At 39.3% G+C, this 18,214-nt stretch overlaps 1 protein-coding gene across 1 annotated transcript in view; it reads left to right on the top strand.

The window, feature by feature from the left end:
- Positions 1 to 17,577, top strand: part of fa2h (fatty acid 2-hydroxylase) — a gene marked incomplete at both ends in the record, with an annotated part of 32,939 nt that extends 15,362 nt beyond the window's left edge. The window contains 6 exons of the mRNA XM_080001812.1: positions 4,579 to 4,713; positions 7,474 to 7,616; positions 7,874 to 7,974; positions 9,431 to 9,603; positions 10,310 to 10,562; positions 17,510 to 17,577. Of these exons, the coding sequence (XP_079857938.1) occupies positions 4,579 to 4,713; positions 7,474 to 7,616; positions 7,874 to 7,974; positions 9,431 to 9,603; positions 10,310 to 10,562; positions 17,510 to 17,577 (873 nt within the window). The remainder of the gene's footprint in view (positions 1 to 4,578; positions 4,714 to 7,473; positions 7,617 to 7,873; positions 7,975 to 9,430; positions 9,604 to 10,309; positions 10,563 to 17,509) is intronic.
- Between the last annotated feature and the right edge of the window lie 637 nt (positions 17,578 to 18,214).

Raw genomic sequence — 18,214 nt, 5'->3', positions numbered from 1 at the left:
GTGGTCAGGAAAGTGTGCAATTTGATTGCAGTTAACCAGAATTTCCGGTGCGGTGGGGTGAGAAGAATGAGACATAAAGAATGAGGCTTATAGTTAGTTTGGGCTGCATGTCCCTGTGTTATGGCCGACTGGTGAATGGGGATGTGACGTATGGCACCATTAAAAAAAAAACAAAAAAAAAACCCTCCTTTGATCAATACTGGAGAGGTTATGAAAATGGAACGCAATGTATGCAAGTATGGAAATTACATGTAGATTCTTTTATGACACCAACTGAACAATTTGTGACTATATCTTTTTGTAAATATGAGGCTTGTGGTTTGATGCATTGATCATTTCTACTAAAAATGTGGCTCTTCATCTTGAATTTGATTCCTTTCTTTATATAGATTTTTATGGTTTGCCCCAGAGATCAAACCATTAAACACACACACACACCCCTATAATAACATATAGAGATGTGTGCGATTAGTTGACTAGTCGATTAAATGTTGCTACCCTCGCTATTAGGCACCAGAAATACTAAACAGTTAAACTTATTAGGCCCTATTATTGTTTTATTAATGTTAACATTTAAATTACATATTGACATAATTTGCACTGAAATGTGGCTTTTCCCGGGGCCGCGGACTCGGTTACTCGCTGCGCCTTCCCCGTCCCTAACGGGCCGCAGGGGAGATGGGGCTTGAGTGCGTGTGATTTACCCTCAAGATGGTGAACGATGTCTGGGCAGCAGCATTTAAAATATGATTTAGTTATTGAAGAATGTGATTAACGGTTCCAAATTGCTTAGATAATTTATGCAATATTTTCTATAATATACACAATATTTTCACACTATATCCCAGAACTGTGCTGCCATGGCTGCTTTGAAAATGGTCTTTAACTGAAAGGCCTGTTTGAGGGAATATTAATGCAAATAGCTTGACACGCATTTTCACCATATTTATAATCATTTTACTTTATATATATATATATATATATATATATATATATATATATATATATTTTTTTTTTTTTTTTTTTTTTGCATTAATTGAAACTTCCCTATCATCATCTTAATCCTCCTGTCATGTCATACTCTCCAACACAACCTCTTATTCCAAATGATCAATGCAGTCTGCTGCAACCTTCCTGTTCCCTCAAGGTGCTTGAAGGAAACAAGTGTGACTAATGATTAATAACACCTACTGTATGGGTGTGTTCTCAGCTCTGTACTGAAACAAAACCGAATCGAGTATCGGAAAACTGATGCCAAATTATGATATCTGAGTTTCCTGTTTTCAAAAAGGGGAAGAGATTAAATTTGTTTTTTTTAAGGCTTAAACATTTGCCTCAATGGACTGCATTTAAGAGCAGCTGCGGCAGTGTGGTAAGTTCTCAATCGTAAAGTGTTGACAAATATCCTCTTGAACTTGAACCAGCATTTTAATTAGGCCCATATATATATATATATATATATATATATATATATATATAAAAATATTTCATTGTTTTTTTTTAGGCAAGCTAGGCAAAGGTGATTTTATTTTTAAGCAGTCAATGACCTTTTCATGTGGTATTCCCAGTACAAAATAAAGTAAAGAAATAAAATAAAAGAAGTAAAAGAAATAAAAAGTAGGGTTTAGGAACCAGTATCAAAGTCAAGGTTATCAACACAGGTACCCACAATACACCGCGGGTGCCGAATACACCCCCAGCTTAGGAGCCAAGTCCATCGTGGTGACAATGGCATTGGCGGTAATAACATGGTAATAACCACTGTAATAACTTTGTAACAACTAGCAATAACTTATACCGACTCATTCATTGATATCCACGCCGCTGTACTCTTGGATACATATGTATTCATCTCAAAGTATATCTGTTTATAATAAGACTTATATTTTATATGCACAGCCATTCTGACAACCATATTGCCTCTTATTACTAAGGCAGCTTTTGACTGAACTTATCCTAACTTAACTTCTCCTTTGCACTGATTCACTTTTTGTATATTCTTTCCCCCATCACATCCCCCATGACATTAGAGCCACCTAATAACCATCAATAACCATTAATATTGTTTAGGTCCCCCTTGTGCCGGCAAAACAGCTCTGACCCGTCGAGGACTCCATCAGACCTCTGAAGGTGTCCTGTGGTATCTGGCACCAAGACATTAGCAGCAGATCCTTTAAGACCTGTAAGTAGTGAGGTGGGGCCTCCATGGATCAGCCTTGTTATTCCAGCACATCCCACAGATGCTTGATTGGATCGGACCCTAACCCCCGACCATCTACATAATGTAGAAGAAAACGTGATTCATCAGACCAGGCCACCTCCTTCCATGGCTTCATGGTCCAGTTCTGACGCTCACATGCCCATTGTAGGCGCTTTCAGCGGTGGACAGGGGTCACCACGGGCCCTCTTAATGGTCTGCAGCTACGCAGCTCCATACACAGCAAGCTGTGATGCATTGTGTGTTCTCAAACCTTTCTATCATAGCAGCATTAACTTTCTCCATCAATTTGTGCTACAGCAGCTCTTCTGTGGGATCTGACCAGACGGCCTAAACTTCACTCCCCACGCGCATCAATGAGCCCATGAGCGCTCATGACCCTGTCACCTGTTCACCGGTTGTCCTTCCTTGGACCACTTTTGGTAGGTACTAACCACTGCAGACAGGGAACACCCCACAAGACCTGTCGTTTTGGAGATCCTCTGACCCAGTCGTCAAGCCGACACAATTTGGCCCTTGTCAAAGTCGCTCAGATCCTTACGCTTGCCCATTTTTCCTGCTTCCATCACATCAACTTGAAGAACTGACTGTTCACTTGCTGCCTAATATATCCCACCCCTTGACGGGTGCCACTGGAACGAGATGAGCAATGTTATTCACTTCACTTGTCAGTGGTTTTAATGTTGTGGCTGATCGGTGTATATTTGTATATTTGGCTATTTTTGTTTATTTTATATTGTTTATTTTCTTTCATTGTTGATCTTTATTATGTAGCATTAATAACAACAGCTAAAACAGTCTAAAAAAGTTCAGAAAAGTTTATGCTTCTAAACACCAGTATGTTTTTAACACTATTTTTTACACAAAGATAGATACAATTGGCATACATTACTTTACAATTTCATATTTTGTTATGTAGTCATGCATCTTTCATTTATCGTCCTCAGTGTGTCTTGTTTGGTTAGGGATTCTATGGACCATAGCCATGTTGTTAGAGTGTTCAAGGGGGCTAAATAGGGTAGAGCGGCTGCACAGGAGATAACTGATCCTGCGACAAAACAAAGACAACCCTTTTTTTTTTTTTTTTGTTCTTTGTTGTCATGGCCTCTTGTCTGTTTGTTTTGGTTTTACATGTCTTAGTGTTTGTTTTTTTTCTCAGCATTTCATATACTTTTATAGACTTTATCGGCTTTTATTAAGGTGTTTCCTTTGCTTTACGTCCGGTAATTTTCTTCACCTGTGTCCCTTCGCATGCCACCTGACCACTCGTGAAGAACTTTATGCAAAAATATATGTTATATGTGCTATAGAAATACATCTTTACTTATTTACAAACACACACACATAGGCTTGGAAAACTGAGATGAAATAGGGTATTTTATCTTCCCTAAAGTACGAACATCTCTCACCCTCTGTCTCTTCTGTCCTGCAAGAAAGAACCGCAAATATTTGACGGATTATGCATTTAACTTACACGCACAAAATGATGTTTCCCCAAACAGCATGTGGGGTGTGGACATCTTCCACTCACTGCTCTTTCTTTTGTTTGAGCGCCTGCCCTGTAGCCACTCACATAACGCCAAAACCATTATGTTACTTCAGTAAACAGAACCAAAATTGACCATTGAGTGCCAACGCTGAACTAGAATGCCTGCAATGGATTCAAAATAACAGTCCATCTAATGTCCAAACTGGGAAATTCACACTGTATTTTATTATATTCTAAGTTTCTTCTGTGTGTATTTTTGTGTACTGTGTGTGAATAGATGTGAATTGGGTTAAGGGAGCTTTTCGATCCCCCCCCATGGGATCAATAAAGTGTCATCTTATCTTGCTATGTAGTAAGTGTCACAAGGATTTAAGGTAAATACAGTGGGATGCATACCATGGGTAAATTAAAAAATAAGGGAAACATGTGAAACCTTGGGGAAATTTATCATTACATTTTTTCTAAGCTGTGTATACTTTGCCTAGAAACTGCCGTGTAGCTGACATGTAACTTCAACAAAAAGTACCAAATATCACAACAAAAACTCACCATCATTAGTTTAGTAGAGGAAACATATACAGTTTATATATTTTTTTATTTCCATCTATTTTTTCCCACAAAATATTTTTTCCACTTAATATATATAAAAACATAAAAAACGAAAGAAAAAAAAAACCCTGCGGTTACTTGGACCCCCGTTGGTGAACTCCTGGACCTAACCCTAAACTATCCCCATCTGTTGACAATTTTGCTCCTGTCCATCAGAATGACCTTTTTAGTGTTCATCTCTCCGTTTACTCTGATCATTTATTTCTGTGAAAAGAGAAAAAGAAAAGCCCCATTTTAATGTTTGTCCCTCGCCTTCTTTTAGCCGCTGAGAGAGAGGAGGAAGCCTGAGGAGAAGACACAAGCAGCGGAAAAGGAGAACACAGCGGAGAAACAGGAGGAGGAGGAGCAGGAGGAGTGCTCTCCGTTCAGCCTCTGCAGTTCAGTGGACCTAGAGAAGGTGTGTGTGTGTGTCTGTGTGTGTCTGTGTGTGTGTGTGTGTGTGTGTGTGTGTGTGTGTGTGTGTGTGTGTGTGGACATTTTGTGAAGTGAGGACATTTTGGCCGGTCCTTGATTTATTTTCTAGATTCTGCACGTGTGTGTGTGTGTGTGTGTGTGTGTGTGTGTGTGTGTGTGTGTGTGTCTGTGTGCGTGTGTGTGTGTTGCTGAATGTGTCCGTCTTTAAACAGGGGCTCAGGGTGGGAATGGGATGAGCGAGGGAAAGAGAGATAGAGAACAAATGGAAATCCATAGCTCTTCGGTCGTTCACCTCATCCCTGCTTGAAAATGTCCCTTGTTTATCTGTGCTGCAGCGTTCCCGCCGAAACACATTGCATATAGCTCACAAACAAATATTGTGTAAATATTATTATGTAGATTCATTAAACTATTTGAGATGTTTGTTTGTTTGTTTCCAAAATTTTTAGGTAATTCAGGTTTAGGTTTATTACGTATTGCAAAATTTTAGTACGTTTTTAGTAGTTTTATGTTTGTATATTGTATATTTCTTTTTTTCTGTTTTTATTATTATTATTATTATTATTATTATTATTATTATTGCATATTAATATTATATATTAATAACATAATATATCTGTCTCTCTATCTGGATTTGGCTAAATTTGACTAAATGGCCTATCTAGTCACCGTCTCCATCTGGTCGCACTTCATTTGTTGGTGTCAGTCTATCACATGACAGACCTGGCTGCATACTAAGTGTGTCAGCTTCTCCCGACACTCTCAGCCACCAATAGTTGAGTTCTTTTAGGCCTGATTCACAATCCTAACCCCTAGTGGCCGTCAGATGAGCTGCGTCTGGGTTTCGTATCCCCAAAATACAGTATGTCAGGAAAAATGGGAGAGGTGTTTTTCCACAACAACAGCGAGTAGTTTACTCAGCTGAACCTTTGCTTGTTCCTTGAATCAGTTGAATGTCCCCACTCACACCTTTTCGCCTGCGCCATCCGACTCTCCAAAGGAATGCATGGACTTCTAGTTTGTTCTTGTCCTTTGTCATTTTATGTGTGAAGCACGCTTGAGGTGCTTAGCTTACAAAATCCAGCATGTGCGTGTGTTTGTGCATGCGTGACGGATGGATGTCAGATAATGTCAGAACACCAAGTATTCACACCTGCACGTGTGGGTGTGAGTGTGTGTGTTTCATGCAAAGTGATGCCTTCACTGTTGGCACGTTGCCCATCAGTCATCACCATTCCAAACCTTGTGCTACGCATACTCTCTGCTCTGGAATCATCAGCCGGGAACCAGCAGGTGAACTGAGGCTTGGTGTAGGGGTCTGCCACACCCCGAGAATGCACTGATCAGGCATGGGGGGGGGGGGGCTGGAATGACTGTTTGATTTGAACACAGGAAGACATTGATCCATCTAAAGGCTTTCACTGAAAAGGTCGCAAAAAGGTCATGGACTTTTTCTAACCCTAACAAAATACAAATGATACTTGTATGTACTGTATTAGCCATAGGGCTAGCCATTGTTTGACGTTCTGTATGCAAACTTTTATCGTGTTGCATGTACCTCAAGGTAACCTTTGACCTGGGTTTACCATCGCCAAAGAAGTCCTTTAGCAGCAGCAGCGGTCGTAGGGCTTTGCAGGAGTTAGGGGGTCTTTACCAAGCTGAACATAAACATGAGCCAGAGCTCAGTCTCATGTCCTCCTTGGGGGTCAGCTGCCATGCCCTCTTTTTTCTAGCCCTAAACTAAGGTTTAATAAATCCTACTCCAGCTCCTTATGCTCATGGGAAACGTGGACCATCTTTGCACATCGCTGCACTACGGACTGCGGCTGCAAGCTGCCTTTTTGGGTCCACCGCACAAAGTGATGAAGTGCGATGACTGTCGTTAAATCCAACAGAGCTGAGGTGGAGATACGGACGAAAACCACACCACCACACAAACATAAACGCACGCGCACACACACGCACACACTTCCTGAGTTCCCTCTGGTCTTGTTTTTTATTACTCTAATGCCACCTGCTGGTGCGACGCTGTCACAGCAGGCTACCACTTGGGACGTCGCGTTCACTTTTAGAAGCGGTTTGCAAGCTGGCAACCACGCATCCGCTTTTGATTGCCAAGTCCGACAAAATGGTTGCCAAATTGTAATCATTTTAGAATTGAGTGATATTGATCCTATTTAAATAACTCCTATTTGTATATAGCCCCATATTAAGAAAGCAATGTGAAGAAGCGGGAAACATTGGTTAACAGAGAATGTATTTCTTGGTTTGTCAGATTGTCTTTTATTAAGGTAAACAATACAATTATCAGTAACTTGACTGAAGTCTAATTTAAAATCTTTTTGTACAGATTGAACTACTGTACGTTAGATCCATATAAAAAACCGTTTTGCTTGAATCCCCGTCCATGGTCAACCATCCACAAGATGGTTGACCATGTCACCAAATCAGGTTGCTGAGATTTTAGATTTTGATGAGTTATGATTTTAACACCCCTCATACGCAAAACATCATCGCCACCTCGTGAGGATGTTTGAATAGAGCTTATTGTGCGTAATCACCGGGTGTCATGACATTTCACTGCATATCTGTATAACCGTATGTGTATGTATGTGACAAATAACCTCTTGAACTTGAACTTGAACTGATTACTTCTTGTCACGTTCCTCCGATCCGCTTTCACTCTCTCTCTCTCTCTCTCTCTCTCTCTCTCTCTCTCTCTCTCTCTCTCTCTGTTTTCCAGGACTTGGTGGACTGGGGCAAGCCCCTGGCGTGGCAGGTGGGTCACCTGAGGGAGAGGTACGACGCCTGGGTGCACCAGCCCGTGGACAGACCCATCCGGCTGTTTGGAAACCCCTTCCTAGAGGCCAGCACCAAGACCTCCTGGTGAGATGGGGGCAAATTCTTCTGGTCCTTTTGGTTTTTCATTTAGTCGACAAATGTCAACGTTCCGTGTGGTGAATTAACAATCACACTAGAGTTTATAGCCTTACCTTGAGAAATCGTCATTGATTGATTCATTTAACTTTTCACAAGCCAAATGAGAACTCAAAGTAAAATACAAATGATACTTGGGCTTATTTTAGACGGCCTAGGGTTTCTACAAGTGTATTGAGTATAACGTCCAATAATTCTTTTGCCAGGTACTGGGTGCCGGTGGTGTGGCTTCCCATCATCTTGTATTTCAGCTGGCAGTGCTACACCACCCTGGCTCAGGAGACCACCAGGCTGGCACTCACCTCAGGTACCACCGCACCCCCGTTCACACCAGTTACACACCACTGTGCAGGGAGGTACCATGGCGTTGTAGCAATACTAGGTAGTCCAAAGTCCTACATACATGTATAAAGTATCCTATCCATTTATTTAATTAGACAGTACAGATTTAAACAGCATTAGAACATAATAATTGAGATTTAACTTTAGTAGTAGATTGCCGGTTCGATCGCCGGATCCTCCTGGTAGCGTGCTGATGTGTCGTCGAGCAAGACACTTATCCCCCCGGGCCAGGTTAGATGGCAGCCCACTGCTCCTAGATACATCAGTTACTATGATGGTTGAAATGCAATTCATTGCCTCTGTGCAATGACAATTAGTTTGATCTAATCTATTTGCATGTGCTCCTCTGACCGCTGTTTTCCATTGTTGGTGGCAGGGTCCGCCACACGCAAGAAGGGAAAGTCAGCTGCGAAGAATTTGTTAATGCAGCATAGCTAGTTGTGGTCAATTATGACCATTATTGGTGAACATTTACAAAAAAGTACAGCTTCCTCGTAGAAGGCGAACTTGTAAGGGGTCGCCACAGCAGATCATCTGCCTCCAATACCTTCTGTTCTGTGCATCTTCCTCCCTTACACCAACCACCTGCATGTCCTCCCTCACCACATCCATAAAGCTTCTCTTTGGCCTTCCTCTTTTCCTCTTGCCTCTTGGGAGAAGGATCCTCAGCATCCTTCTCCCAATGTAACTCTCATCTCTCATACACACGTGTCCAAACCGTCTCAATCTGGCCTCTCTCACTTTTCCACCAAACTGTCCAACCTGAGCTGTCCCTCTAATGTACTCATTCTTAATCCTGTCCATCCTTGTCACTCCCAATGAAAATCTCAACATCCTCAACTCTGCCACCTGCCTTTTTGTCAGTGCCACCGCCTCTAAACCGTACAACAAAGCTGTTCCACTACCGTCCTGTAGACCTTCCCCTTCACTCTGGCTGGAACCCTTCTGTCACAGATCACTCCGGACACTCTTCTCCACCCACTTCTTCACCTCTCTCCCGCACTCTCCGCTTCTTTGGATGGTCGACCCCGAGTACTTGAATTCATCCGCCTTCTTCAAAGGCAAACATTTGAGCAAATGTAATGCCCCCAACACAGACTATCTGATGGATTTACACTTTAATAGCTGACATTGGACTGTTCTGATATATCGTTGTATTGGTGGATAATCCCATTTATCAGAACCCTCTCTTAGCCTGTTATTGAGTATCTCTAGTTCGATCTCTGAGGTCTAACATTCGTATAAACTCCCTGTGAAAAGCTAAATCTCACACACATACAAACTGTTACCTTGCACTACAGTGCCTCCTAGTGAGACGCTTCTTCAAACAACAACAACAACAAACACACTCATCCTCATTAAAATGCCCGTCCTTACTGAATGCGTATGTTAATGTATGTATTTGCTCTGTGTGTTCACAGATTTATCCATCCCGGTCTACAAGTACAGCTTCCCCCTGCTTTTCGCGATGGGCTGGTTCCTCTGGTCCTTCATCGAGTACTGCATCCACCGCTTTGTCTTCCACATGAAGCCGCCCGCCCACAACTACTACCTCATCACCATCCACTTCCTTCTCCACGGACAGCACCACAAGGTACGCCGCGCTCTTCAACATGTGAAAATGTGAAAATATACAGAAAATATACAGAAAAATGTGAAAATATACAGTAAACCTAGAAATTAACAATAACCTGTAAATATAATGATAAGCAATAAATATAAGCCTAAGTAATTAACAATAAAATAAAATAAATCACCTAAATATATATACTGTAAACCTAAACAGTAACACACCAAGATAGTTTGCCCTGTACAAAAAAAAAAGAATAAATTATCAAATAATGAAATAAACCATTAACAATGACCAATACACTTAACTAATAAGATGTACTCATAATATTTCCTAACTAAAAATATGTATGTGATAAATAAATGTCTTGAATCTAATAATTAGTAATAAATAACAAATAACTATGAGTTACAGATATCTGTAACTCATAGTTGCCCCTTGCCCCTCGGGGATAAATACATTTTTGTTGAATTGAATTCTGCAATTTGTTAACCTTCATATTATTAAAGTCCTGTTGGTGAGATGTAAAATCCACTTTTCACATTTTTCCTCAAATCTTCCTTGTATTCTTCTTTTCCATCTTGAGTTGGGTTTTTGACTTCCTACCATCTTCTTGCTTGGCTTGGCTTTTCTGTCATCTGTATTCTGTGGACGAGGTCCTTCTCTTGTTTCTATTACATTTCTGCCCTGAAAGATCTATATATTTTTGGAACCCTTTCTCTCGTCCCAGTCTCCGTTTGACGGCTCCAGACTGGTGTTCCCGCCAGGCCTGGCCTCAGTGGTGGTGGGGGTCTTCTACCTGGTCCTCCACAAGACGCTGCCCGACGTGCTGGGGCAGGCGGTGTTCGTGGGCGGCCTGTGCGGATACGTGGTCTATGACATGATCCACTACTACCTGCACTACGGCTCGCCCAAGAGGGGCTCGTACATGTACAACCTCAAGGCCTACCACGTCAAACACCACTTCAAGCACCAGAGGGCAGGTGAGATACTGCGGGGGGAAAGGGGATTGGACAACAAATAGCCTCTAAGTGGGGACACTTGTAGGGGCTGGACTTAAGAAATCCAACCAATCGGGATTTTTGCATTATGGATTTTCAAGGATCGCTGTTGCACTGTAAAAAACAAAAAAACAAAAAAAACTGTTATTCTCTGGCAGCAGAGGCGCCAGAAAATTACTGTCAATTAAAAAAAAATGGTTAAACGGTAAAAAAAAGGAATTATCTTTTCTTTGAGTAATTATCAATTAACATATATTACTGTAATCTTACAAGAATTCTCCCTACAATTCCATGAAATGTTTGACTTTTAACATATCATATATTTATTTTTAGAATAGAGTCATAAAAAACAGAATAATTATCTTTAAAAATGATGAAGAAAAGCTTGAGTACTGATAATTACTATTGTTATTTGAAAAAAAAGGACCATAAATCTAAGGCCATTTACATATTAAACACAAAAAAAATGTAATTTTACTTTGCAAATGCCTAAGTTTAAATGAACTGTCAGGAGTTTTGCGAAAGAAATCTGTCCAAAATCCTTTTTTTAATTCACATAAGCACATAAATTAACTGTCAAAATAAATGCATTTTCTTTCTCTAAATACACTCTAAGAAATAAAACATCACATTTACTTAATTTAGTTATGTCAACCTATCCCACAAAACTAGGTTGAATAAATGGGAAAAAGACTAGAAAAGTAATTACTACATGCTTTCAAGCAAATCTCACCGAACCGTCTTAATCAAATGCAAAAACATACAGTTATGCTGAATTTACTAAACACAAATGAGTTATATTCATGTAGGATTTTGTTGATTGTATACTTAACATGACGCAATCCTACTTGCTATTTCAGTGTAAGAAATTCAAATAAATACCACTTAACTTAACGCACTTCACTTGATTAATTTTTTATTTTTTTAATTCAGGTCTGTCATGTGCCAAACAAACAAACACGAGTCAATACCCCAATAACTAAAGCTTGACATTTACTGACCTTTTTGAACAACCTTGCAACCAAGTAAGAAATTCCCAGGGTAAACAAAACTGTATACTATTTGGTGCTTAGCACTTTACACTTAAACATTAAATAAATTAAAGAGAAAACACAATAAAAAGACAAAAATGTACAAATAATAAATTATCAAAAAAAAAAAAAAAAAACTGACAATACTTACCCCCCCCCCCCCTTTAATTTACTTTACCACTAAAGGAAAAAAAACAACATAAAATGTTATAATGCTCAAGATAATAAACAATCACACAACTTTGCAAGTACTAGTAACTCCCATCACACATCTGCACCAGTTGTATCTATGATCAACAGCTTCCAAGTTTAATCTGCAGTGCATGCACACCTCCAGCGGTCACTCTTCTGCCGGCCATCTAACAGTCCAAAACTCAAAGATGCTCAGTGACCATGACATAAAACAGAAACTAGGAAATCCTTGTTATTTTCTAAATAATTGTATGGCATTTTGGTTCCTTAAACATTATTACCAAAATAGTTGCCAATTACTTAATGAATGAAGTAATCGTTAGAGCTCTTAATTAAAAAACTGGAAGACTTCAACTTGTATTGTCATCATTGGCCAAATTAAATCATCCCAACATGCAAATACACTTGATGTTAAGTGATGACGGTTCTTACTTGACCCTGACCTAAAAAAGTGGCAAGGACACAATTATCAGTATTAAATCCAAGTACAGAAATTACAAAGATATATTTGTGCAAATTTCGACACAGCGACACCATTACATAGATAAAAAAAATGATACGGTATCTCGCCAATAATGTTTGGTTATGTTTAAATATTGTCTGATATTACTAGATTTGTTTATTTGTTTGATTTGTTGGGCTATGGTTCTTACCGTATGTTGCAACCCACCAAGTGGTTCTTTTATGAAGCTTTCAGGATTTTCACTGAGGTGGACACAAAGTGCTTTGAGAACGCATTCTCATGTCAACAGACAAACCTTCACAATCTACACACAACAATACAGAATATGCCGTGTTCCCAATACCCATACACAATTTTTGGCGAGGTAAATAAGCAGGATCAGGGAGGTAAAACAGACAGAGATAGAGGCAGAGCCGCTTAGAGATATGCATATATGATAGAAGGAGTAATAAAGATGGTGACACAGGAGCAAGAGCCCAAACTACACCATTTAATTCAACTATCTACCTTGTCCTTGGCTGCCGTGATGCCGTTATATTGCGTCCTGCTGTCCCCCCCTTCTTGCTGAGCACCTTATGAACTGGTTCCAGTAATAATCCATGTGGGACATGAATGTGGACAGCAGGGGAACAGTGGTGCTGCGAGTGAATTCTGCATTTACCTGAAACACATTGAGAGTAATACAAAATGTTATTTGAATGAAATAATAATACCCCAGTACAGGTAAAAGTCGGGCATTAAAAACCTTACTTAAGTGAATGTAAGAGAAGTAAAAGTACTCATTGTGCGGTAAAACAGTCCCTGTCAGTGTTAAACTATAATGTAACATTTTTTTGGATTAATATTACTGCTGCATTAATGTGCATGTTGCATTTTACTGTTGTAGATGGTTACGGTTGTGGTCCTTTTAACTACTATATAATACTGTCGGGTAGTTTATCCTACAGCAATGCATCGTATTCTATAAGATCATCATATGCTTGTTGCGTCGCTGTCCTGCAAGAGCAACGCGTCTCTAAAAAGTCAGCTTTTCATGAGCTCAGAAAAGCAGCAAAATCAGCTTTGTGATAATGCCTTTTCCACATAGTCCAGGGCGATTGAAAGGTGCGGTGTGTCCATCAGTATATTTTAATTAGTGTATAATCCCATGAAAATAAGAATCGTGTTTTCGTTACCTTAGAATGAGCCCCTTATATCTAAATAGGAAGCGGGTACGCTTCTATGGAGGCCGCCATGTTTCTCCAGTAGTCCACAACGGACAAACCAATCACTGGCTCTAGAGAGAGACTTCTCGTTTTTGGTGCCCACCGTCTGTTCCACGGAGGCCACCATGTTGCACTGCCGTGGGGAGGGTTCAGTTGGTTGGGATCTGCGACCTCATTGCTCGATGCCACTAAACTCTACACACTGCACCTTTCAATTGTTTATTCATCTTAAAGGTGCAGTGTGTAGAATGAAGTGACCTATTCCAAATCTGCCAAGTCTGTTCAGAAGTTCTTGCCAAGAAGGTTTTCACATACAAGAATTATCCTTGGTGCTTTGGTGCACAACAATAAATATATATGATCAAATAAATAAAAAGCAAGTTATGAAAAAGTCAAGGATCAAATATAAAATATAAATATTTGCAATAAAAATATGACAAATTTTATTGTGCGTAATCACCGAGTGTCATGACATTTCACTGCATTACCGTATATGTATGTATGTGCCAAATAATCTCTTCAACTTGAAACTTGAAATTTTCTCAGCACAAAAAGGCACACAACACACCACGGCTTATCAGAAAAATTCTAAATTTCCAAATATATACATGTATACATGATATACATGTTTTTTACTGGACAGGAAGGGGATGGATAAGTGTAATTTGGAAAGTCACTAGTAAAATAGAAAATAGAAATAGAAACATCCAAGTGAAGGACAATTTCCTCAAATGACTGTAATACAGTACAGTGGTACTTTGACTTACGAGTTTAATTGGTTCCGTGACAGAGCTCGTAATTCAATCTGCTCGTATAGCAAATCAATTTTCCCCATTGAAATTAATTGACATGCCATTAATCCGTTCCAGCCCCCAAAAAACACCCCAATTTTTTTCTGTTACGTGTTTTTAAATAACAAAAATGTATTTATAAAAAATAAATATTGTATAAAAACATATTAAAACATAATAAAATGTCGAAGAGAATTGCTCATATTTTTCTATGATTTCATGCTTTAAGTCAATGGACATCATCCGCTTCTCTTCCTCAGCACTTACTTTCTTCGGACCCATGGTTCGGAGAAAAAAAATTGGCAAAATAACAAAAACACAAAAGCGATGCTCCCACGCTCGGGTAACCACGTGTAGTGAAGGAGTGAGACGCGGGATGTTGGCCGCATTCGCTCGCCACGCCCACCAGCGGCGGTGCACCTGAAGCTCGCTCCTCGTAACTCACATTTTTGCTCACAAGTCAATACAAAAAATCGACGGAACGACGGCTCGTAACTCGGAACACTCGTATGTTAGTGCGCTCGTAACTCAAGGTACCACTGTACTTGAGTAAGTGTAATTTTTTCAGGTGTCTGTCCACTGCCTTTTGGCCGTGTGCGGTGAGTTAAGGTAACATTACCAACTAAAACCAAATCAAGCTAAAATGATTGACTGCAGAACTATTACAACTCCTACAGATGAAGGTTGAAATGTTGCTTCTTTTGTGACGGATTCTAACACTTTCAAACCATAAGGGCACATCGCTTGTATATGAGTCAAATTAGCCATACACAGCTTTTCAAATCTAACATCAAAGTACACGACCGATCGTACAAAAGCCGAAAATACTCTTCTCAAAAATACTCAAATACTCAAAAAGTTCTTCTTCTTAAAAAAAAATACTCGTCTGATGTACTGTACTATCGGATGGACCGTTCCTATCGTTTAATAATTCATGTACTTATGAGAAAATCCCAGGATGGCTGCCCTCCAAGCATTTTGGCGGTTAGCTCCCGAAAATGGCGTCTTCGTCCGTATTGCGCATGTGCCGAGAAAGAACGGAAAAGATGCTGTGGCAATCTTCATTCAGTTCACCTTTTACTATTATATTAATGCAAATGAAACTCTCTTGTTTTATTGTCAAAAATAATGATGTGATGCAAACAACACCCATGTTTCATTTCTTGACTGTACTTCAACGTTGTGTCATACTTCATTTAAAATGTATAAACTGTAAAACAATAGAATTATCTTATTGAAGTTGGATGAAATTTGTCTGCATAATACTTAAAAAATTACTGTGAAATATGGTGAAATTTTGCAGCAGTTGCCCAAAAAACATACACAAAAGTTATGCTATAGAATTAAAACTTTATGCCTGGAGTAGATTTTGAAAATGTTTCACAATATAAATTAAAATTGACACCACCACTCGTTTTATTTTTTTAAATGTAAAATTATTATTCAGTTCTTGTGTGGTTAAGTTATGCAAAACAACAAAATATTTCTTTCTTTAGTCAAACATTTTCTTGTAATTTTAAATGTATTATTAACGGTATTTTTTTAAATGTATTTCACAGTGATATATCGCCATAACAAAATAATTTTCTTTGTAAAAATTACAGAAAATGCTGCTACTTTTGTGAATAGTTTTTTTGTTAGTTTTGTTAAAATTGTAATTTAAAAGCTGTTAAAAATCAGATATTTAATGTATTCAATTATACTTTGAATTGTTTTGTTAAATCACATGACATATTTCAATAAACAGCTTATTTTTGTACTTTTAATAGCATTTTCCTGTAATTTTGAAATACATGGAAAATTTGTACAATTTATTAGGGAAAAACTGTAAAAATCCTTTTTTGTTATGTTGCATATCGCTCACTTCTCAGACCCAGGTCCCGCTATCAGTATTCGAAACGGCTGATATTTCTAATGTTAGATTTTACAATTTGACGTATAACTTTGTAGTTTCTTTTGATAATATTGCTACAACATTGATAGTCAACCACCCTAAATTATTAGAAAAAACATAATTTTGAGGAAAGTTCCTCTGATTGAATATTATAGATAAGAGGGCTCCAGAAATGTATTTTAGAATATAGTTTTGTCTTTTAATAAGGGATGTACCAATACAATGGTACCAGTATGGGATATCAAGCCAATATTATGCTAAAAAAGAGTATATCTGTATCGGAGAATATGCCGATACAAAATCTTAATTTATAAGATATTTAACTAGAACTATTTCTGTTTTTGTTAATGAAAAAAAAAAATAATAATAATTTTTATTATTTATGTATGCAATCTCAAACAGATTTAAAAAGGTACTTAAGGCAGGTAAAGATAAAGCAAAATGAGCATTCAGGGCAGGGTGATGACGGTACAAGGTACAAAATAATACCTATAGAAACTTTAAAAGGACCAGGTCAGAGGGATGTACAGTCCTCTCTAAAAAGAAGGCAAAGGCTCCCTGAGAGGAGAGGAATAGGGAAGATCACTTTGCAGAATGTATTACAAGATGGTGGATGAATGTTTTATTCATTCAAGCATTATCGGACTATACATTGATCAGCCACAACATTTAAACCACTGGAGCAGGGTTGGGTGTCGACACCCGGAATAAACAGGCCCCGGATCAATCATTATTAAAGACTGTATGTTTACCCTTATTCATAATTCCTCATTTAAAATGTTATCCCTGGGCATTTTGTAAGCTTCTGTTTTATCCTGTTATTGTAATGCACACTGACAAAAAAAAAACCCCCAAAAAGAACGACTGCTCGATTTGAAGAATCTCAGTCGACTGACAGGTTTTCCGAGTGATGATTCGTCCTGGTGCCAGATACCACAGGACACCTTCAGAGGTCTTGTGGAGTCCGTGCCTCCACGGGGCAGAGCTGTTTCGGCGGCAGGAAGGGGAGCTAAACAATATAAGGCAGGTGGTTTTAATGTTGTGGCTCATGGGTTAACCAACATGAGCCACTAGATGGCACAAACTCTAATTCCAAAAACGATTCTAGTTTTTCGAAATTAATTCCAAAAACTATCAAATTCCAAAAAGGACTGAGATAACGGGGTCTGAGTTAAAAGTTGAGTCAAAAGTGTGGATTATTAAGTTCTGATGACCTCAAATTAAGAGTCTAAAGCCCATTGCAGTGACATCCAAGTCCATCCCTACTTCGAACGCAAACCTGGCTGAACGAACCAATGGACTGCGTCCTTGTCTTTCTGACATGTCCCTCTTTGGCTTTCTCCTCCGGCTTAGGGTTTGGAATCACGTCCACGTTCTGGGACCACCCGTTCAACACAGTCATCCCGCATGAGAGATTCTAGAACAAAACCCCGGTGGACATCAAAGAGGCATGGGACTCTCATCAGCCAACCCTCCCGCCATACCCAGCCCTGGTGAACCTTCCTCTTCCACCACCGAGTAGCCAGTCACGACCAACACTGATGTACCATTCCACTGTCTTGTCCCATCGGAGCACACCCTCGTTTAAATTCCATTCTTCCGTCGTCATGCTACTCTTCTGCTATCGCTCCCCATAAGTTGAAACGCGCCTGTCAATCGTTGGCCTTAAGCCGATGGGACGAGCTCATGTCAACGCATTAACCCCTACGTCAGTAGAGCGTCTTTGTTAGGTCTTTACCTAATCATGAAGTTATCAATATCTACTGCGCTCTTCCCGCCATTTTTGTAATTGATGCCTAAAATAAGGACAACACAGCCTGACTGGAGTTATGCTTTTCTTTTAACGTAGATCATTTACGTTGTGTAATAACATATTCATTTACATTTTTACGTCACATCCTAGCGTTATGCTCAAACAAGCCACCCACAATCAAATTAGCCCGCAACCGCTCGCTAAAGCAAATGTCTCTATTGTACTTTCAATTGTAAACTTGTAAGCAACTCGTTGTTCCAAAGCGCACGAAAACCTCATATCTCTCAGCAACGTTCTCACTCATG

The sequence above is a fragment of the Zeus faber genome (genome assembly GCF_960531495.2).
Source record: "Zeus faber genome assembly, chromosome: 6".
NCBI lineage: Eukaryota > Metazoa > Chordata > Actinopteri > Zeiformes > Zeidae > Zeus > Zeus faber.
The sequence above is the reverse complement of the archived record's forward strand: the minus strand, read 5'-3'. Positions and strand labels throughout refer to the sequence as shown.